Raw genomic sequence first — 22693 nt, forward strand, 5'->3', positions numbered from 1 at the left:
TTGCAGTCAGAGTTTGGGATCTCTCAAAATGTATTTCTCAGTCTATTTGTGCCATATTTCCAACAACATGTGCTTACTTCATATCTCTGTGTCACATTTTGTTGATTCTCATAATATTTTAAACTTTTCATTACCATTATATCTGTTATGTTGATCTGTGATCAGTGATCTTTGATGTTACCATTGTAATTGTTTGGGGGCACCACACGCCATGCTCATATACAACAGCAAACTTAAGTGATAGATGTGTGTGAGATGACTGTGCCACTGTTGGGAACAGGCCCCCAAATTTGGCCATAAACTGGCCCCAAAACTGGCCATAAACAAAATCTCTGCAGCACTGTGACATGTTCATGATGGCCATGACGCCCACGCTGGAAGGTTGTGGGTTTACTGGAATGAGGGCAAGGAACACTTGGCCTACCCAGGGCGGAAAACCGCTTAAAGGCATTCTTAAACCATAAATAATAGTATGAGCGATCTGTGCCTTAAGGACATGTTCCTGCTGCAGATAACTAGCCAGACCCATCCCTTTACTTCAGCCCATTCCTTTATTTCCCATAAGGAATATTAGTTAATCTATAATCTATAGAAACAATGCTTATCACTAGCTTGCTGTCCATAAATATGTGGGTAAATCTCTGTTCAAGGGTCTCAGCTCTGAAGGCAGTGAGACCCCTGATTTCTCACTCCACATTCTATATTTCTGAGAGTGTGTCTTTAATTCCTCTAGCGCTACTGAGTTAGGTTCTCCACGACGGAGCTGGTCTTGGCACTCAATTGACTGCCATTCTCCTGTCACTCTCTCTCCTCAGGCCTCTCTATTCCCTGAGACACAACAATGTCAAAATTAGGCCAATTTAATAACTCTACAAAGGCCTTTATGTGTTCAAGTGAAAGAGTCGCACATCTCTTACTTTAAATCAAAAGCTAGAAATGAGTAAGCATAGTGAGAAAGTCATGGTGAAAGTTGAGACAGGCTGAAAGCTAGGCCTCTTGTGCCCAACAGTTAGCAAAGTTGCAAATGCAAGAAACATTCTTGAAAGAAATTAAAAATGTTACTTCAGTGAACATATGAATGCTAAGAAAGTGAAACAGCCTTATTGATGATATGGAGAAAGTTTTAGCCATCTGAGTAGAAGACCAAATCAGTCATGATATTCCTTTAAACCAAAGCCCAATTCAGAGTGAGGTCCTAACTCTTTTCAATTCGTTGAAGGCTGAGAGAGATGAAGATGTAGCAGAAGAAAAGTCTGAAGCTAGCAGAAGTTGATTCATGAGGGTTGAGGAAAGAAGCCATCTCCATAACACAGAAGTGAAGATAAGGCAGCGAGTGCTGATGGAGAATCTGCAGCAAGTTTTCTGGAGGGTCTAGCTAAGATAACTGATGAAGGTGGCTAAACTATACAATACATTTTTTTTTCTTTCTTTTCATTTCTTTTTTTCTTTTGAGACAGGATCTCACTCTGCCTCCCAGGCTGGGTGCAGTGGCAGTATCTTGGCTTACTGCAATCTCAGCCTCCTGGGTTCAAGTGATTCTCCCAGCTCAGCCTCTGGAGTAGCTGAAATTACAGGCGTGTGCCACCACGTTTCGTGAATTTTTGTATTTTTTGGTAGAGATGGGTTTCACCATGTTGGCTAGGATGGTCTTGAACTCCTGACTTCAAGTGATCTGCCCACCTTGGCTTCCCAGAGTGCTGGGATTACAGGCATGAGCCACCACACTAGGCCAATAAATTTTCAATGTAGACCAAACATCCTTATAGTAGAAGAAGAGGACAAGTCAATGCCTGGTTTTAAAGCTTCAAAGGATAGGCTCACTCTTGTTTTTGTTTTTACAAGATGGGGTCTCACCATCTTGCCCAGGCTGGTCTCAAACTCCTGCACTCAAGTGATCCTCCCACCTCAGCCTCCCAAGGTGCTGGGATTACAGGCATGAGCCACTGTGCTTGGTCCAAGGATAGGCTAACTCTCCTAGTAGGTGCTAATGCAGCTGGCGACTTGAAGTTGAAGCCAGTGCTTATTTACCATTCCAAATATCCCAGGACTCCTAAGAATTATGCACAATCTACTCTACCTATGCTCCCTAGATGGAATAATAATGCCTGGACAGTGGTATATCTGTTTGCAGCATGGTTTACTGAATATTTTAAGCCCAGGGCTGAGACTTACTGCTAAGAAAAAAAAATTCTTTCAAAATATTGCTGCTCATTAACAATGCACCTAGTGACCCAAGAGCTCTGATGGAAATGTATAATGAAATGAATGTTGTTTTCATGTCTGCTAACACAACATCCATTCGGTTTCTCATAGATCAAGGAGTAATTTTGAATTTCAAGTCTCATTATTTAAGAAATACCTTTCTTAAGGCTATAGGTGCCATAGATAATAATTCCTCTGATGAATCTGGGCAAAGTAAATTGAAAACCTTCCAGAAAGAATTCACCATTCTAAATGCTATTAAAAATATTTGTGATTCATGAAAGAAGGTCAAAATATCAACATTAACAGGAGTTTGGAAGAAGTTGATTCAAACCCTTATGGATGACTTTGAGAGGTTCAAGACTTCAGTGGAGGAAGTACCTGCAGATGTTGTAGAAATAGCAAGTGAACTACAATTAGAAGTGGAGCCTGAATATGTGACTGGCTTGCTGCAATCTCACACTAATATTTACATGAATAAGGTGTTGCTTCTTATAGATGAACAAAGCTAGTGGTTTCTTGAAATGGAATCTACTGGTGAAGATGCTGTAATATTGTAGAAATGACGACAAAGGATTCAGCATATTACATAAACTTAGCTGATAAAGCAGGAGCAGGGCTGGGAAAATTTATTCCGATTTTGAAAGAAGTTCCTTTGTTGGTAAAATACCATTAAACGGCATCGTGGGTTACAGAGTAATCTTTCATGAAGGGAAATCAATTGATGTGTCAAACTTTATTGTTCTTATTTTAAGAAATTGCCACAGCCACCTCAACCTTCAGTGACCACCATCCTGATCAGTCAGCAGCCATCCACATTGAGGCAAGACCCTCCACAGCAAAAAGATTGACTCACTGAAGACTCAGATGATTGTTAGCATTTTTAAAAAATAAGCTGTTTTAAATTAAGGTATGTACATGTTTTAGACATAATGCAATTGCATACAAACTTACTAGACTATAATATCGTGTAAACATAACTTTTTTTTTTTTTTTTTTTTTTTTTTTTTTTTTTAGATAAGGTCTCACTCTGTCACCCAGGCTGTAGTGCAGTGGTGTGATCTTGGCATACTACAGCCTCGACCTCCTGGGCTCAAATGATCCCCCCACCTCAGTCCCTTGAGTAGCTGGGACTATAGGTGCACCCCACCATGCTTGGCTAATTTTTTTGTATTTTTTATGGTGACAAGGTTTTGCCGTGTTGCCCAGGCTGGTCTCAAACTTCTGACCTCAAGTGATCCTCTCACCTTGGCCTCCCAAAGTGCTGGGATTACACCTGTGAGCCACTGTACGTGGCCTAAGCATAAGTTTTATATGCACTAGAAAACCAAAAAATCCCTATGATTCAACTTTATTTTGATATTCGCTTTATCGTGGTGGTCTGGAACCACACTTGCAATATCTTTGAGGTATGTCTGTACCATAATTTCAAATAAATATGATTTAACCCAGGATTATCTTTCTCTGCTATTGATGCATGGCATCAAATTTACCATATCTGAAAACTGGTGAATGTTTTGAGGAATGGAGTGAATATCTAGAACTGACCATCTCACATAATAAATGCTTGATAAATGGGTTTCTCAACTTTAAAAAACATGTCAGAATAGTGTTCAACGGAGTTGGAAGTATTTGTTAACATTATTACTTACACAGGTTACTTAATCAAATTTTAGACATTGTCAAACATTTCTTGTATGTAACTGTGCGTTTTCAAAAATGAGGGTTGACATTATAATTCATAGGTTTCCTAATAAAATTTAGACACTATCAAACACATTGGGCATGGAACTGTGGACTTTCCGAAATGAGTATTACAGAACACTGCATTGTCTCATACCAGTTTCTTTTCTTTAGCTCCTATGGCATTCAAATGCTCTTTGAGTAACACCTTTATTGTCCTAGGATAAGGAAGAATTTGAGAGAGCTTTCCAGAACCCTATTTCCTTGTTTTTGATAAACTCTTTCCCTCCTTTGGCCCTCAGTAAGGAAGTTCTCTGCTACGAACAGAGTAAATGCATTGACTTCATCTGTTACAGTGACTCAGATTTCTTGACCTGATCTATTCTGCAGATCTAGTTTTTGAATCAGAAGTTAGGTAATGCCTTCTTCTGGGTTTTAATTACACGCCTTCAGTATCTTGGGCAGGAAAGTTAACTCTTTTGTCTCTTTGAGCTGTATCACTTATACCTTTTTTTTCTTCTGTGCAAAAAGGGGGGAATATGTCCTAACAATGCTTTTGATAGGCCCAAAATAGCCAGCTTCTCTGGGATATAAGCAACAAGATATTTGATTTGGGACATTTCCAAATTCCCCAAACTTTTTTTTTTTTTTTTTTATGTGAGACAGTCTCGCTCTGTCATCCAGGCTAGAGTGCAGTGGTGTGATCTTGGCTCACTGCAACCTCCACCTCCCAGGTTCAAGCGATTCTTCGGCCTCAGCCTCCCAAGTAACTGGGGTTACAGGTGCCTGCCACCACACCCGGCTAAATTTTTGTATTTTTTAGTACAGACAGGTTTTCACCATGTTGGCCAGGCTGGTCTCGAACTTGTGACCACAGGTGATCCGCCTGCCCTGGCTTCCCAAAGTGCTAGGATTATAGGCCTGAGCCACTGTGCCTGGCCTATTATTAATTAAGATGAATGTTAATACAAACTGTGCTATGGGACATTTATAAGGTAGCTATAGTTTAAAGAAAAAGAATTCTCTTACTTGAGACAGGTAGAAGGCATGCCAGATAGGACTTTGGCAAAGAATAGTGGCAAGAAAGCCGAAGACTGTGGGGAAATGCAAGTCTGTGGATACACAGGTTGATACAGTCTCTCTTAGAGGGCGTGAATGAGGAAGAAGGACTTTAACACTTATTTAGTACCTACCCTATGCTAGGGACTGGGATAGGCACTTTGCAGACATCATCATTTAAAAAGTTCCTTAAGAATCCCTCAATCCTTCTTCTACAGTCTCCAGCTCAATGATGTTAAGTGATTCCTCCATGCCACTAAATTAGAAAGTGGTAGGAACTCACATTCAAACCCAGGTCTGACCAACTTCAAAGGCCAGGAGGCTGTTTCCTTCATTCCATGGCTGCTCCCTCAAGAGTAACTCTGCATGGGGATAAACCTCTCTTCCAAGGTTGATCAAGGTCTCTATCAATACTGAGACTCTGGGACACAGATTAGAAGACACAGAAGAATGGCCCAGCCTTTTTCACCTGTTACTGAATTTTGTCTCCATGTGTCTGAAGGGTACTCCCCCATCATCATTTTCATTTATCCCAAGAAAGGCAGCTCCCTGTGTGGAGGTGGTGGCCGCTAACATTTTGGCTGAACTGAGCAGTCAACCTTCTCATTTTTGCTGGTAGGATTTGAGAGAATATGGGGGAGATGGTACACGAGCCAATGAAGGATTAGTAGGGTTTTATGTTGTTGTGATGAACTTTGTGATGTTAGTTTGTGGTTTCATGTAGCCTCATAAAACAAGCTGGATGGTGATTATGTCACTTCCTCTACCGTCCCGGCAGAGATGAGGCCTTCTTTAGTGCCTGGAGTATTTCCTGATGCTCCACTCAGGCCAGCTCACTTTTCAGATTTTAATGTGCTCCTGTAAGAGGTGTGGAAAAGAAAAGAAGAAGAAGGGGTGGGGGAAAGCCATCAGCCCAAGTTGTCATACTGTCATCCTGGCTGACAAATGACTGATGTCAGAGCACGGTACCGAAACTTACAGAAACAGGCCTGTTGGCTTGGGCAGTAAATAAATAAGCCAGTTACACATTTCTTGGATGGCTGGCAAAAGTGTTGTTGTCAAAGCAACACCCCCATCGAGCTTGCTTTGCTTATGCAAGTCCTCAACCTCTGCCTCTACCCCAACCCCAAGCTACCTGAGGAGGAGGAGCTGAGTGAGGGGGAGGGACCAACAGATTTGTCCCCTGTGCAGGCTGCCTGCCTGCTTGAGTTACATCCACAAATGCCTCGGAAGCAGCCGGCTGGCTGCATCTTTCTCCTCACATTCCTGGGTCTGTCTGGGCTGGTTGGCGCAGTTACCAGAACATACTACATTGGGATTGTGGAAGAATACTGGAACTATGTACCCCAAGGGAAGAATGTTATTACTGGGAAAAGTTTCACGGAAGACAAGTGAGTGAACTTAGGGTCCTTTTGACTCCCAGGTTTGGCCTCTTTTGACTCTGCATGGGGAAGGTTGTATTTCTTGGGTACTTGTAATTGGGGTGAGTTTATCTAGACCAAGAGAAGATGTTTTGTTTTTTTTGCTTGAAGAGCCCTAGTATGGATGGGTATGAAATTTGGAAGAGATATTCATAGCTCCATATATTTGTTGAGCCACCTATTAACAGCCTTGCCTGCGAAGAGGCATATACACAACCAGGTGTTTGACAATTTTCACCAGGCACTATTAGTAACTTCTGGGGGATTCTGTTTGTTTATTTGTTTTTGTTTTTAAATGACAACACTTGGGATGAAGATTTGAGAAATTTCAAGAATTCCTTACTGTTAAAACACAGTGTTTTCTTAGTTTGTATTTTTGGAATGAAACATCATAATTGAAGATAAGTATGCTAAGCCATGTTTTTTAATATTTAAAAGAGAGGGAAGTCACAGGAGATTTGCCTGCTATTTTCAGAGTTTCCTTGAGTCTACTTAGAGATAGCTCTTTCACTGGTAAAAAGTTTATTCCAGCTCCAAGTCATTCATGCTAAGGGCAATCTCTTATCCCAGAACCCATAGCATAGCTAGGTGAGATGGCGCCACGGTATTCTATGTTCCTGATTTTTAATTTGGGGCAGAAAATAACCCTTGTTCCCTGCCCCCTCCAGGGCCTAATATCTTAACTATCTAGTTTGTTTCATGGATCTCCCTCTGAAGTCACCTCCTGACTCCAGAAGCTGCCATGCTATTTTCAACTTTGCGGTTAGTAGAACATCTTTTGAGATATTTTGGCAACCTCTGTTGGATATTTGAATGCCTGCTTCTTTTCTGATAGGCAGAACCAATTGCATTCAGCATCCATGTTCCATTTCCTAAAGATGAGTTTAGTTGATAAAATTCCGGAACAGCACAGGGCCTACCAATAAGTCTTTAAGAGCCAGGGCCCCTTGTCTTTGAGGAAAGACCAAAGATCCAGTTGGCTTGGAAATACAGCTTCCAAGTTTTCTAACAACACAAAGGTGGTATAGTCATGTTTCGTTTACCAAAGATAAAGCCTATGCCAGACAAGCTGCCAAGGAAGACTTTTCCTCAAGCTTTGTACCAGGAAATATAATGTCTGCAGGGCTATTTCCAAAGGAAACTCTTGTTTGCTTTCAATCCCACATCTGCTGACCATTGGTGGTGGTGTCTTTAGTGTGATGAATAACTATGGGATTGAAAGGGTACCCAAAATGCCAGGAGCCTTCTCTACAAATAGAGCTCTGCTATTCTCAGAGATGGCTCAGTAGGAAACGGTCAATGTGAGCAGCTACTGGGGATAAGAATGTTGAAAATGTGTACACTGAGTGTAATGAATATAGCGTTTAAATGTGATACTGGATTGCCTTTCCATAAGATTAACATGCACAGAAATTCTGTCTTCTTCCTAAAATGCCCATGTCACTATAACTGTGTATGGGCATTTGTTTTGACCCAAAAATTCTATGAGGGATTTTTCAATTCATTACTGCTTGCAGATATTTTTCTCATTTTATGAACCAGGAACCAAGGCTCTGAGGTTAAATACTTGCCAGAGTTTATAGAGTAAATGGTAGCACCAAACTCACATTGCTTTGGTTCCACAGCCCATATTTCTTTTCACCACACAACCTGTTTCTTGGTAAAGGTGATCCTTCCCCAGTAAATTAAAGCAACTTTGAGGGAAGCCAGGGATCACAGTAATAAGAACTTTCCAGAAAGTCCTAATTTTTGCCAAAGGCACATTTAGTCTCTTTTGTCACTCTTCCTAGAAGCATATTGAAAGGGATCACTGGCAGTCAGTGACCAAACAAGTTATCTGGGTTCATTCAAAACACCAAAGAATCATAAATACTCAAATACCACAATGCTGTTTTCACAAAGTGGGTTGCTGGAAGAAGTTGGGGCCTCTTTTGATCATTGCAACCAGAAGATGGTGCTTTGATGAAAGTACAGTAAAACATAAAATTTGCTATGGTGAAAAAAGAAAATAGGCATGATGAAAACAGATGGTTTGGCATCAGATTTGAGTGAGATGATGTCAAAATGCATGGTCCCATATGAGAGTGCATTTGTTCTAAGAGGCGACTGGTATGCTAAGGTGTCATATCTAGAATGCCAAGGTCCCCAAACATTTCTTTCTGGTATACAAAGGGACAGAGTTTGTGTCAGACTGACTGCTAACTCTTGGAAGGGAAATCCAGGTGAGTATGCAGTGGATATTGGCTTTTATCAGTGATCCCATCAGGATACTTGTTTTTATCAGCAATCCCATCAGTGCTAGTGGTCGTGGTAGGTGGCTCAGGCAAGTTCCTAAAAAGGTAGGGCTGTCATAGGTGGCTGACATTGCTTGTGGACCACAAGATACACATCCTGGGTGTATGTGAAGATGCTGTGACTGGGACATAAGTGGAGTTCAGTGTGTATGCTCTGTGTTGTGCCATTTCCTGAGGAGCAGCAAGGAGCCATCGTGGATGATGTAATCATGCTGCTCACTCAGCCTCCTGGAGGGTGAATAGGCTGCCTTTCCGAGGACAATCTGCTGTTTGGGATATTCACACTTGGACAAATGTCTGATATTTAAAGGACCAGGAGAGCCAGGTGCTCAGAATTCCACCATGAGTGGAAAGAACCTGAAATAGAAATCTGGAGACCTGACTTCTAGCACTTACTTTGCCCAACTTGGTGTGTAATCTTGAACATGTCACATAATCTCTCTGAATATCACTTTCTTTAATCTGTGTAAGAAGGGAGTTGAAATGTAATCCATAGAGTCACTTGAGAAGTGTAACGCCAAAGCATTAGAAATAATTTTGAAACTGAATGAAAAATATCTTACCTGACTTGCCAGTTCTAGAAAGATTTTTGCAATGGTGAATGAAAGGAGAGAGATGATTTGCAAATGTTCAGTCCTAGAAATTAGAGTTAGAGAAGACGTGGGACTGATTGTGGACCTATGTGACAACTTTTGAAGTAATCTGTATTTTTCTTTCTCCATTTTTTCCCCTGTCCTTTAAGAATCTCCAATTCCTCACTTCATACATGAAGCTTTCCCCCATGACCCTGGCTTGTTCTGATCTGTTTCCTTCCTAACCACTCATGGAGCTTGGGGTCTTTATCATGAACTTAGACACTGCATTTTCTTCCCTCTGCATTGCCCTCTAATTGCTTGATGTACATCAGTCATGTCTGCAGCTACAGTGAAACACCATGATGATAGATAAGAAGTTTGGGCATAAATTTAATAATCCCCCTTCCCTACATGAGCTTTGTCATTGACAGTATCCCTTGGAGGATCTAGCACAGGGCAGGCATTCAAAATCATTGAAGTAAAAACGAATCACCTTATCAAATGAGTTGTTCTGGTTGCTTCATCTTTGAATAAGGGCAATGGGCAAAATCTGGGGAAAAAGATGGTGGGTGCCAAAGTTTCGGTAATGTAAAAACATTTGGAAACCAAAGTTACGCACATCCTGATGCACAAGGATGAGATCAGAAATGAACTGAAATCATTTCACTGAGACTCTGTAGCCCTTAGATGGTGCAATTTAACTTTCCTACTTGGCACCTTTGCTTGATTATAGGGTTCAAAAATATAATTGAGTCTATAATCACTAATGTTTCCTAGAAAGTATAGGATTTAGGAGTTAGATTCTATTTAGAAATATTTTCTCCAGATAAATATACTTCTCCTCCTCCCTGGAGTAAATGGGGGCACCAGGCTCCTTTGAGTTGCCTGGGGATGGTGTCAGTATTTTGATCTATTTATACCAGTCCTGCTCAGGCTCATAAAGTGCTTAATTAAGGTGTGCGTTTGGTGGTGAAACCTGGTCTTTAATGGAACTAGAGTGGGGTCATCTTATTTAAAGCCACAGTTCTTACCATAGACCCCATTAGACAATCAACACACATTCTGGCATTTTCTTCCCAGTGAAATGCAGGGTTTTCACAGATGCTAACTCATGGGTGGAACTGCGCTTAAACATAAATGAGGCTAGCCCCTGTTCAAACCCCAAGTTTGTAGGGTCTGTTAGTTGACCCAGCCACATCACTGCATCAGCCCAGTGGGTGGCAAGGGGCTTTGACTATTCTAAGAAGCAGGCCCTAGGACGGGTGTGAGAGAGAACTCACACATCTATCTGAAGAAGGACCAACTGAGGGGAAGCAGGGAGGAGACAGAGGTTTTTGTGAGCTTTGAAATAAAGAAAAGAATATCATCTGGTTAGTGCATAGTCTAAACAAATGGTAACTTTCAAACCTCAACTTCTGTCTTATCAGCACCAAAAATATTTTGTTTAGACTGATGCCATATGAATCTCTTGGAGCTGCTGTTATACCCTATATCAGTGAGTGATTGTTTCTAGCTGCCACTAGAGACTGGAGTATAATGTCTTTAACAAATTAGGATTTTGTATTCATTTGTAGAAGAATCCGGAGGTGGGCAGTCCAAGGCTGGTGGGATAGATGGTATAATAGGATCTCAGGGGCTTTCTATATTTCTGATCCACCATCCTTAATTTATGTGCTTTAAACCCTATGTGGTTTCCCTCCTCAAGCACATTCATGGTCACAAGATTGCTGCTGGATCTCCAGCCGTCATGTCTATATTCCAGGGAGAAAGAGAGGAAGGGAAAAGGTAGAAGCAGAACAATTTTTGCTGCATCTGCCTTTTAAAGGGTTCTCACTGAAACCCTACCCAACTGATTTTACTTACATCTCATTGGATATGCATAGCCACAAAAAGAACTTGAAAAAATATAATCTTTCAGCTGTGTGCTTTTCTGCCTGAATAAAGATAGAATTTGCCTCTGACACTAAGAAAGAAGAGGAGCATGAATATTGCAAGGCAGCTGGCAGTCCCTGCTACCCTCCTCTACCTCAGTTCTCCCCTGTTTTCCAGGATTCACAGGCATCCTCTTAGTCCCTGTCTTCCTTTTTCCACCTCCATATGATGGGCCCCCAAGGCCTGGTTAGCAGGATCTGAAAGATAACTCATTGACAGTATAATAAGTTAGCTAAGTGTCACTGAGTATTTACTATGCTCCATGCATTGCTTTAAAAGGTTAGCACACCATGAAGTGGGGTGACCAATCTTCCGTACCTGAGAGGGAGATCAGGGGGCATCGGGAGGATTTCCCCAGCCAAGTGTAGCCCAGCCTTGGTCTGAGGGAGATGCTGTGGCAGACCAGTTTGCTGGTAAAGTATAGGGCTCTGGCATCAACTGTTACATTTAAAATTCTTGTCCTACTTTATGGGTGAGTAATTCAATCACTCTTTGCCTCAGTTTTCTCATCAGTAAAACAGGGATAGCGATAGTACTTGCTTTGAGAGTGTATTAGTTTCCTGTGGCTGCTATAACATATTACCACAAACTAGGTGACTTCAAACAACAGCAATTTATTCTCCCCCAGTTATGGAGGCCAGAAGTCTGAACTGAACGTGTTGGCAGGGCCACACTGCCTCTGGAGGTTCTAAGGGAGGGGCCATTCGTTGACTTTTCCAGGTTCTGGCATCTGCCAGCATTCCTTGGCTGTGGCTGCATCACTCTGATCTCTGCTTCCATTTTCATATCATCTTGTTCTCTGTGTGTGTGTCTAGCCTATCTTTGCCTCTTACTTATAAGGACACTTTTGATGGCATTTAGGGCCCACCCAGCTAACCCAGGATGATCTCCCCATCTCAAGATCCTTAAGTTAATCACATCTGCAAAGACCCATTTTTCCAATAAGTTTCTGTGGATGAGGACTGTGGAGTTATCTTTGGGACTTAGGATCTACAGATACTCAGACACAGTGCCTGCCCCTTGAGAGCACTTGATCAGCTCTCATGGTAGCTCTGCTGTCTCACAGGGTTCTCTGGAGAGCAGGTGCCCCAGGGGAAAGATGTTGGTTAGTCACATTTTCCTCTTTTCTAACAAAGCTTTACACTTGACCAGAAATAATCATAAATGTCATTGATTCAGCACCACTATCCCCGTTGCTGCGTGTGGGGCTCCACTTCTTCTCACTGAATCCTTATGATAGCTCTACCGCGGTCACCAGTTTACAGCAGAGGAAACTGGGTTCAGAGAGGTTAAGTCTCTTCCCCATTTTACAACCAGCAAGTGAGAGAGTTGGGATTCAAGCTCATTCTCCTTCCCCCTCATCATGCCATTTGTTTTGAAAATGCCTTGTGTATGCGCTGAAGGGCTTCTGTGGAAATGAAGAGTGAAAAGCAAGGACCCAAGACATAGGTGGTGCCAGGGGACCCAGAGTGAAAGAATGTATATAGAAGCACATCATCCAGATGCTATTAAAAATTGTTCATCTAATAGGGAGGGTGCAGCTTCACCAAATTGAATGTGCAATCTCTGTCTCCACCCTTCCTTTTGACAAGTGGCACTTGTCTCAATCTCATCCTTTTTTCTTCTTGGTGAAGAATGTTCCTTCTCAAGCTCAGACAATATTTCTTGTCCTTATTGTGACATCTTATGATCTCACAGGTTGGCTCTGACCACACTCTCTTCTAACGTTATTTTGCAGTTTATCTTCATCCTGTATTTCCCTGCCCTCTCCACAAACATGTGGGCTCTGGACAGTAGAGTTGGCAGTTAACATTGTAAAACTGTGTGTTTATTGTCAAATGCCTATGTTTTGTTTCCCAACTAGATGGTAAAACTCTTGCATGTAGGGACTGAGATTAATACATCTCGGCCCCAGCTTCTAGTTTTATGTTCCAGACATAGTAGATGATCAGCAATTGCTCCAAGGAAGCGATCGGAAAACATCCCTCTAAAAGATGCAGGGGTCATGGGATTGCTGGTGTGGTTTACACCCCTGCAAGCTACGAACTCCTGAGAATCTAACCTGGAAGTCCAACTCTGCACTGTGTAGGGGATTCCCAAGGGCAGGTTTGTTCTGATAATGATTAATGTCCCCTGCTTTTGGAAGATATCTCCCTCCACAGGATTTGCCCCAGGCACTTGGCAATGTAATGTTCCAAGTCCCCATCTTGTCTTTAAGGCAGTTGCTAATGTTAACCTTCCTGGACTCACTGGATTCCTTTGCAGCAGGAAGTAGACACCTCCTTAGCTTGAGTCAAGATGTTAGAATGCAGATTGAAAATATTCTTGAGGGATAGTGATTGCTCAGCCCCTCGCTATGGCTACGCAATGAACAACTGATGGCTCACCAATGTGACATTCTAATGAATATACTCCATTTAAAATGGAGGCTGCTTCTTGGGGATGGCTCCCTTGAAGTTACTTCCTTACTTTGTTTCTCGGGCAAATTTGCATTTTATAGAACTCAAAGGAGCTGGAGTTTCTGTTCTACTGTTACAAATGCATAATATGTTCTCAATGGCTGGTTTGCTGTGTAGACACTAAAACAAACTGCTTTCTCTTCTCTTACTTCTATCCCTTCCCACTTCTTTTTTTTACTTTCAAGGTTTTTTCTCCTATTAGTTAAAAAAGAATAGAGACAGGATCTCACTATATTGCCCAGGCTAGTCTTAAACTCCTAGCCTTAAGTGATCCTCCTGCCTTGGCCTCCCAAAATGCTGGGATTAGGCGTGAGCCACCACACCCAGCCTCAATAAATTTTTATCAGTTACTGTAGTTTTTGTTTTGTGTTAAGTATCTTCCTAGGGCACCTTCACGGGTCAACCCTGTCCTACTCTTGATGTGGAGTCAGTGAAGGGGAAGAAGTTCTGGGACAAGGAGGAAGCTATGGGTTCTCTTCACTGTCTAAGCAGGAGGCTCCTCCCGCAGTAAAGGAGGACAGGGTCTTGCAATAATAATTAAATGCCCCGACCCAGAAGTGACACATAGCATTTCCACTCACAGCCCATTTGCCAGAACACTACGGCCCATCTAACTTGCAAAAGCAGAATCATTGTGGTCTTCTTTGGTTAGGAGGAAAGAAGAATTAGAATAGGCAAGCCCTGAAAAGTTCTACTACAGGAATCATTTGGTGATCTTAGGAAAAATACAGATGCCATGGTCTTGCCAGTAGAAAGTCTGATTCCATCGCCTGAGAATAAAAATTTGGCAAATGTTCCAAATGATTTTGATGCAAGTGGTATATGGGTGGACATTTGGGAACCACTGCTTTAGAAAACCCAACCCCAGGCCGGGCGCGGTGGCTCAAGCCTGTAATCCCAGCACTTTGGGAGGCCGAGACGGGCAGATCATGAGGTCAGAAGATCGAGACCATCCTGGCTAACCCGGTGAAACCCCGTCTCTACTAAAAAATACAAAAAAACTAGCCAGGCGAGGTGGCGGGCCCCTGTAGTCCCAGCTACTCGGGAGGCTGAGGCAGGAGAATGGCGTGAACCGGGGAGGCGGAGCTTGCAGTGAGCTGAGATCCAGCCACTGCACTCCAGCCTGGGCGACAGAGTGAGACTCAGTCTCAAAAAAAAAAAAGAAAACCCAATTCCCCCTTGGGGTGACTATTGGCTGTATAGGTGATAAGACATACATGTCCAGGAACATGAAAAACAGTCAATGTATAACTCAGTGCCAAAATATGAAGCATATATAATAAATGCTGCAGTCCCTACAGGGACTCAGCAAACACTTCACTGCCCCTCCTGATACTTATTTTGTCTCTTATTTGGGTGCCTTTGCCAAATAACTCATGGTAAGACCTAGTCTTGTGGAGGTGATGGAGAAAGGTCTTGGGCAGAGGTGGGGTCAGGACATTTTAGCAGATTAAAAGCAGCAGTACGTATGTGAAGATGTGAGATGTATGCTCCACATGCATTTGCATGTGTGTGTACTTTTGTGTCTTCATGTGCGTGGTGGGAGAACAGGGTAGAGAAGTAGAGTCCAATGTCCATCCTTCCCTGCAGGACCTGTTGGAATGATAAGATCCTATGAATAATAGTTTTATGTTATAGCTTTTTACACATCAGGCTGAACCCAGAGAGCATACCAGAGATTCTGAATTAATCCTTGCTGTGCCACCTTACTGGGTGACCCATTGTCAGCTATAAAACTGGGCAAATCTGAGGCTTATTGGCAAGCTTGGGGATGACTCAATTCTTCCTCTGCCTCTTCCTCTTCCTCTTCCTTCTCCTTTTGAACAGCCTGTTTAATCAGGAGTTGTATTCAGGTACTTGTTAACAGAATCCTAAAAAACAGAAGTGGTTTAAATCGATTAAAGATTTATTATTACTGCTTACATAAAAGAGAGCCAGAGGTTGGCAATCATCTGGGTCCCAGGTTCCTTTTGGCTTTCACTTGACCATCCCTAGGGTGTGAGCCTCTTCCTCATTATCTCAAGATGGCTGCTGGAGCTCCAGTCATCATATCTACATTTCAGGCATGAATAAAGGGAAGAGAAGAGGATAAAAAGGGTGTCTTCCAGCTACACCTGGAGAAGTATCATTGAATGACTTCTGCTTACATCTGATTGCCTACAATTATGTCACATGACTATTCCAAGTTGCAAGCAAGGACTGAGAAATGTAACAGCCTCTATTATAAAGGTCCAGGGTCAGGCATCCCAACTTTTATATGCCATTCTCTTGCACAGGGAAGTGTAAGTCTTTGCCTTATAGAATGGGAGAGGGCTAACTCTTGCTCCTGGGTGGACACATGCAGGCTTGGTGGATGCTTGGATACAAGAGACCCAAAGTGTTGATAGGCCCAAGGCTTCAGCCTCAATGCCTGAGAGGAGAGTTGGCAAGCCAGAGACTGAGCAGGGATTCTCTTCCCTCCAACTCAGTGAGCAGATGCCATGCTCTCTGCTCCAGAGGCCAATCCCCTTGCAGAGCACAACTCAATCCAACAACACCCTTTGTTGTGGCAGTTTTGTTTTTAGAAATAGAAGGCATGCAAGAGAATGTTGGCCCCTTGGTGGCCAAACAGCCTGGGACTTCTTTTTTTCAATAAAATATGAGCTTGTTTTTAGTATTGAATTTGTAGGTACAGAATAACTGCCTCTCCCATCACAACAGTATAAAAGAGAATGAATGAAAGTAAAATTCTCATCTGTCCTCCTTCCTACCTGTGGCTTCAGTCTCATAATCTGGAGGCAACACTTTGTTTCCCTGGTCACTTTCCAGATGTATTGTTTGCATATAGGTAAATGTGCATCGTTAAACACACACACACACACACACACACACACACACACACACACACACGGGATAATACTTTACATTCGGCTCTGCAATTTGCTTTTTTTTTATTAGCGTCTTGGTGATCATGCCATATTAGTACTTGTAGACCACCTTATTCTTTTCTTATGGGTATGTGGCATGAATGCCATCATTTATTTACCCAGCTGCAGTTGAAGAACATTTTGGTCTTTCCAGGCTTTTGCTATCAAAACCATTCTCTAATTTTTAAAACAGGATTCCTGTCTTGATCATATTGTTTGGATTGGAAGCTGAACCTAGTAGTTGGGGGAGAGAAAGCATTGCTGCTGCCTCTGGGAGGTCTTGCCCCATGATTCCTGGGGTTCTTCTCTAGTCAGGCCCATCTCTGGCTTCTCCATGGGGGTTCTACACCCATGGGTTCCTTCTTGTCCCAGAACCTCCTCCCTACCACGGACTCCACATCAAGGGTGGGATAGGGTTAACCCTGGGAAGGTTAATAATCGGGTGCTTTGGGCAGATAAATAGCATGGATCTCCTTCATCTATAGGAGAGGCTGAGTACTGAGGAGAGGAGAAAGTGGCCTGGTGGTGACCGTTCTTACCTCCCTTTGGCTGCAAGCAAAAAGCGGTCCACTCTACAGTTCACTGGACCAATTATCCTTGGAACAGATTTTTGTGGCCACCTGTTAGTATTCGAGCATAACCTTTGGGGTCTCTTTCCCCACCTCCCAAACCCCATCTCAAACAGCTAACCAAAGCCTCCTTTCCAATGACATACAATGCTTACCCCACAGAAGTTCCAGAGGTTGCAATTTTCTCCACCTTCAATGTCATTCCCAGTGAATTTTATTCACCCTGCAATGCTTCCAGCTCCCCAGTCATGTTCCAGTGCCCTTTAGATCTAAGACCCAACTGCTCTACCCCTTAATCTGGCTCAGCTGAAGACCCTGGGGGATTCTCCAACCTCTGAGGCCAGGGCCTGCTTCATTAAAAGAGGCTTTGTTGCTGATAGTTTTGACCTGGCTTATGGTTTTATTAGGTGGTTTGGGGCAGGCTGGATACCTCAGCTGGTTAGAGAGCGGGAGTGATAATCACTTTTTAGCTTGACTTTTAAACCTTGCTGTGCTCTCTTTAAATTCTTTTCTTTTTAATTTTGCTGTGCTGTAAGCTTCAGTTTACAAATTAGAAAATGTCAAGGTGGCTGTAAACCCCATTTGTTAGCAGGTCCCAACAGTTTTTGGGAGGCATACCCAGCAAACTGAAGCCTATAAGATTGTTATAATAGCTGGGCGCAGTGGCTCAAGCCTGTAATCCCAGAACTTTGGGAGGCCGAGACGGGCGGATCACGAGGTCAGGAGATCGAGACCATCCTGGCTAACACGGTGAAACCCCGTCTCTACTAAAACATACAAAAAAACTAGCCGGGCAAGGTGGCGGGTGCCTGTAGTCCCAGCTACTTGGGAGGCTGAGGCAGGAGAATGGCCTGAACCCGGGAGGCAGAGCTTGCAGTAAGCTGAGGTCCGGCCACTGCACTCTAGCCTGGGCGACAGAGCAAGACTCCATCTCAAAAAAAAAAAAAAAAAAAGATTGTTATAATAGGTAGCTAGTCAGGCATGAGCAGGGCAGGAGAGGGGTCTGCCTGACCAGGAATGTTAGGTAACCATCAGGCGATGGGCAGGCAGTTGTTAACTGTCTCTCTAAAATAATAATTGGTCACAGTCAGTGCCAGGGAAAGGCAGTCTCCGTATAGATAGAAGAAACCTGAAACTGGTGATCAGCAGCTTCCTGATAAGATCTCAGGAGTTAGGCAAATGGGCTCAAGCAAGTTCATTGAGGGGCAAAATAGCAGAGTTTAACTGGTATATGACCTTCCAGGGACATTCCACCGGTAAGGGAAGAATGCCTCACGTGAGCATGCGTACAGCTCCGGCAAACACACTGCACATGCTCATCTCCCAAGTGCTGGCAGGCTACTGCACATATGGACAACCCATGCCAAGGGAAGAATCAGGGGAGAAGGGACTCAAGAGCCCGGAAGTATGCCAACGTATAAAACCCCAAGTCAAAAGGTCAAACTGCGCGCTTGTCTTTCAAGTTGCTCGCTTGGCCCTCTTCCAAGTGTACTTTCCTTCCTTTTGTTCCTACTCTAAAGCTTGTTAATAAATTTTCATTCCTGCTCTAAAATTTGCCCTGGTCTCTTCTTCTGCGTTATGCCCCTTAGTTGAATTCTTTCTTCTGAGGAGGCAAGGATTTAGGTTGCTGCAGGCCCGTATGAATTTGCTGCTGGTAACAAGGTTCATATGTTGAATTTCTGAGAGATGTTCACTGGATATTTTCTGATGGGCATAAACTGTACCCTGGACCCAGGAATCATTAGATAAATACTTTATGTATTTTGGTTATAAGGAGGGCCTAGTAAATGAATATGGGTGGCTTATTCCCTAACCATTGCCACTATGAGAAAACAATTCAGTGTGTGTTCTCCCAGTAGTAAGATATGGTGTCATCCAGGTGTAGAGAGGACTCGAAGACTCTGGAGTATTGTGTGGCCTGACCATTTGTGTAGGGCAAGAAGAGCAACTATATGCCTGGAGTGCCCCCAGCCTCATATCCACAGGAGACATCTAGTGTGGATCATGGCATTCTTCTCTCATTGAACTCAACCTTGACTTCTTTTCTAAGCAATTGCCACCAATCAGATTTGGTGCACAAAGTAAAATTTATTGGCTATCCTGGACCTAGAGGGTATTCAAATATGGCAATCTATGCTTTTCAGCAAATAGAGTTTGCAACACTATCCCAGCTTTAGCTTGCCAATATGGGGACAAACTCACACTTATTTGTTTGCTTTTGAGTGCCAAAGCCATTAAACACCAACTCTGCCAGGCAAGTTGCTGGGGCTTAGGAATAAAAAGGATGTTTAAAGGGGTTTTGTCTTCAATGAGCTCACAAACCAGAGATGTGCATATCGCACTGTAACACACTTTGGTGAGTACCATTATTAGCACACGAACAGAGCACTGTGTATGTAGACAGGAGGAAAAGAGGAAGAGTGTGAACCTACCTCAAAGGGTGCTTGGCAAGTAGAGAATGAGGAAGACCATGGAGGCCCAGGAAAAAGAATGTGCAGAAGTCTTAAAATGCTGAAAGGACATGGTGTGTACCAAGAAGAAAGTGTCTGATCTGGCAGAAGCACAGGGACCTGGGAGTTGGGGCAAACAGGGAGGAAATGAGGCTGGAGAGAAAAGCTGTTGCTTCAAAGAGGACTTTTTCTGCTTTGGTTTGAACCTGTGGATCCTTCTCCCCAGCTTGACTCAGGTGCCCTTTCCTCCGTCTGCCTAAGTGATTCTTCCACCTTCTAGGGTTGTTCCCGTCTTCTGCTCCACGCAGGGATGGATTCCAGGCTACTCCACATGTTGACCTCTAGCTCCATCATCCCGAAAACCTGCAGGGTGGGAAAAGCCACCATTTATTACTAAGACTGCTTAGGAACTTTGGAGTAGCAGCTGCTTCGGAGTTTGTGCCTGAGTCATCGTATACTAACGTGATCATCTCTTTGAGGAAATGCAGATGAAGCCCTGAAAAGATCTCTTTATCTTTTGGATCTATAGTGTTTTTCCCAATCTTAATGAAGCTAACAAAGATTCATTATTTAATACAAGGGCTATCAGACCTGGCGTGACTCCATCAACAGAGGAATGTGGCTGTAAACCCTATTTGTCAGCAGGTCTGCACCTTGTCAGAAAGAAGGGAGAGAAATGCAGAAAAGATGACATTTAGGTAAAGAAAGATAATAAAACTTCACCAAAGAAAGTCCCAGACTAGACAGGCAAGTAGATGCCACCCTGGGTCACTGGGAGTAGGAGGCCCAGCTGAATCAGATACTAAGGAATAACACCCTCCCCCTGAAATCAGGCATGAAGTTAAACAGAGCCCTTCTGAGCACACAGATGTAATGACTCAGTGTTTAGAGGTGGAGGGGAAGGAAGGGGCTTGATCCAGTGAGCAGAAGCAGATGAGAAAAATCATGTGGGCAGGTATGATGAAGAGGAATCAGATATGGGATCCTTACAAAATTGTCTTCCCAAGACACAGATCTGGTCAAATACATCAGTTTAAGAATCTTCAGTAGCTCTTAGTTGAAGATATAATTAAATCTAAACGCCTTAGCCCAGCACTCAAATTTCTCCACAGTTTCACTCTTAGCAAATTTTCTGGTCCTATAAAGCTGCCTGTGACTTCCTGAACTGACCTCTAATTCTCTCACTTCAACACCTTTCTCAAGCTGTTCCTTCTACTTGAGCAAGGTATTGAGGTGTCTCTCCCTCTGTCCTAAATATCCATAACATGTTCTGTTCCTACAATTCTTAGCGTTTCCTTTGTGCAGGTAACGAAGGCTTTGTTCCTCTTGACTACAAACATACTTATTTAGAGATTGTACCTTTTTCATTATTGCACTCAAAACATCTGGCCCAGTACTCTGCATGCTATAAATCCTCAATCTGTACTTGTTGAAAGTCAGCAGAATGGTTTTCCAGCTTAACCAAGACTGAGGCAATGCCCATGGGATCTTCTGGCAGAGTTCTTAAAGGAGTCATGCAGGGTGATGGGGGCAGCCAGAGTCTATGACAAAGGTAGGCAGAGCCTTCCCGTTGGTCCCTCTCCAGAGTGGTCATGAAAGTATCTTTTAAATTTAATTTTATTTATTACTTTTCTTTTATACCACCACTGAAATGCCTGAAGTTCACGGAAGCCCTTAAGGGCTTGTTTCATTAGGGTGACACAATCATACATGAGTACAAACTTTATATACTTTGGTCCAGGAAATATGTCCACCTCAGAAGGAGCACTGTCCCTGGGTCTGTCTCTGGACAGAATAGGAATGCAACTGAGGTACAGTTAAAGGCTGAACCCCAAGGGTCAATGAGTTTATAGCTCCACCTGCTGATGTCTGAGGCTGGGGCTTGGGACTAGACAAGGGTGCCTGACCAAGGCATCTGCCTAGGATTCTGACTTGGAGAAGGGAGAGAAGAATCAGAGAGGATCATTGTGCCCTATGCTGAGGGAGGTGAGGAATGGGAAGAGTTGGTGCAGGACACTCTAGAGGAATTTGGGAGGCCTGAGTCATCTCACAACTTTTCAGGCTCCAATGCCATAGAATAGAGCTTCTACAGTCTTCTAGATCCAACGGTCTACCCACCTTAGAATTACCTGGACACTCACGGTGGACCTGGAATGAACAGAACTGCATGAATTGCTCATTCTGGCCCAGAGTGGGTGGCTTGAATACTCTGTTAGACATTAATTCCTTTGGGAAAGGCTGGGATAGGTTTCCTTTGAAAACAATTGGGAAGGAGAAAAGAAAAACAGAAAAAATATTAGGGGCACAGAAAAGTAGAAAAGAGAAGAGCTTCCCGATAGGTGCTTAACACAGTTTTTGAATAAATTATACGAATGATTAAATTCTTGGAACTGAGTGAAAGAATAGAAAGTGAAAGAAAATAAAATAAAAACAGAAAAAAATGAAAAGAAACAGTCATACGATGATGAAAACAAGTAGGAGTTGATTAGAGGGGAAAAAGTCAATAGCGAAATTTAAGAGATTAGAGAAACAAACAACTCTCAGATAAACTTCCTTCTATGGTGACCTGAAGCTCCAGACTCATGTCCCAGTTCCAAGTACACAAGAAAGAGATGCTTCACAAGTCCCTAAATTTTCTCGGATTTAACCAACCAGACACTGTGGCTGTCCCTGAACTAATCATGGTGGCCCAGAGTAGGCTGGCTGGGGGATGAATGATATCAATTGGCCTGGATCACAATTCTTGCCCTAACAACAGCTTATTAGAGAAACTTGGCATGCTCCTGGGCTAGCCTGAGGCACTTGCTCCATCAGTGGGACTGGGGGATGGAGCACCACCCAAAGCACAGAGAACGAGAGTGGGAAAGGTGTGCTCTCCCGCTCTCAGCACACTCCTCACTCCTCAAAGAGTGGAGTGTGGGTGCCAAGTTGCCAAAACTTTAAAATGTCTTCTACATCAACTTTTTCTTTTCTTTTCTTTTCTTTTCTTTTCTTTTCTTTTCTTTCCTTCCTTCCTTCCTTCCTTCCTTCCTTCCTTCCTTCCTTCCTTCCTTCCTTCCTTCCTTCCTTCCTTCCTTTCTTTTCTTTCTTTCTTTCTTTCTTTTCTTTCTTTCTTTCTCTTTCTTCCTTCCTTCCTTTCTTTT

At 43.0% G+C, this 22693-nt stretch overlaps 1 protein-coding gene and 1 long non-coding RNA gene across 3 annotated transcripts in view; one reads left to right on the forward strand and one right to left on the reverse strand.

Annotated features, from left to right (window-relative positions):
- Positions 1–6014: 6014 nt before the first annotated feature.
- HEPHL1 (hephaestin like 1) overlaps positions 6015–22693 on the forward strand; it is a 79068-nt gene continuing 62389 nt past the window's right edge. The window contains exon 1 of the mRNA XM_017873716.1: positions 6015–6335. Within this exon, the coding sequence (XP_017729205.1) occupies positions 6037–6335 (299 nt within the window). The 5' untranslated portion in view covers positions 6015–6036. The remainder of the gene's footprint in view (positions 6336–22693) is intronic.
- The window catches only part of LOC108530690 (uncharacterized), an 81331-nt gene continuing 73425 nt past the window's right edge, over positions 14788–22693 (reverse strand). Inside the window, exons 3-4 of one of the 2 annotated variants that reach the window (XR_001885926.1) lie at positions 19533–19913; positions 14788–15496 (exon numbers count right to left, since the gene is read on the reverse strand). This is a non-coding gene — a long non-coding RNA (uncharacterized LOC108530690). Of the gene's footprint in view, positions 15497–15592; positions 15678–19532; positions 19914–22693 lie in introns of those variants that run through there. The other variant, XR_001885927.1, reaches the window with a different exon arrangement.

The sequence above is a fragment of the Rhinopithecus bieti genome, unplaced genomic scaffold (genome assembly GCF_001698545.2).
Source record: "Rhinopithecus bieti isolate Rb0 unplaced genomic scaffold, ASM169854v2 scaffold_8678, whole genome shotgun sequence".
In the NCBI taxonomy this organism is placed as follows: Eukaryota; Metazoa; Chordata; class Mammalia; order Primates; family Cercopithecidae; genus Rhinopithecus; species Rhinopithecus bieti.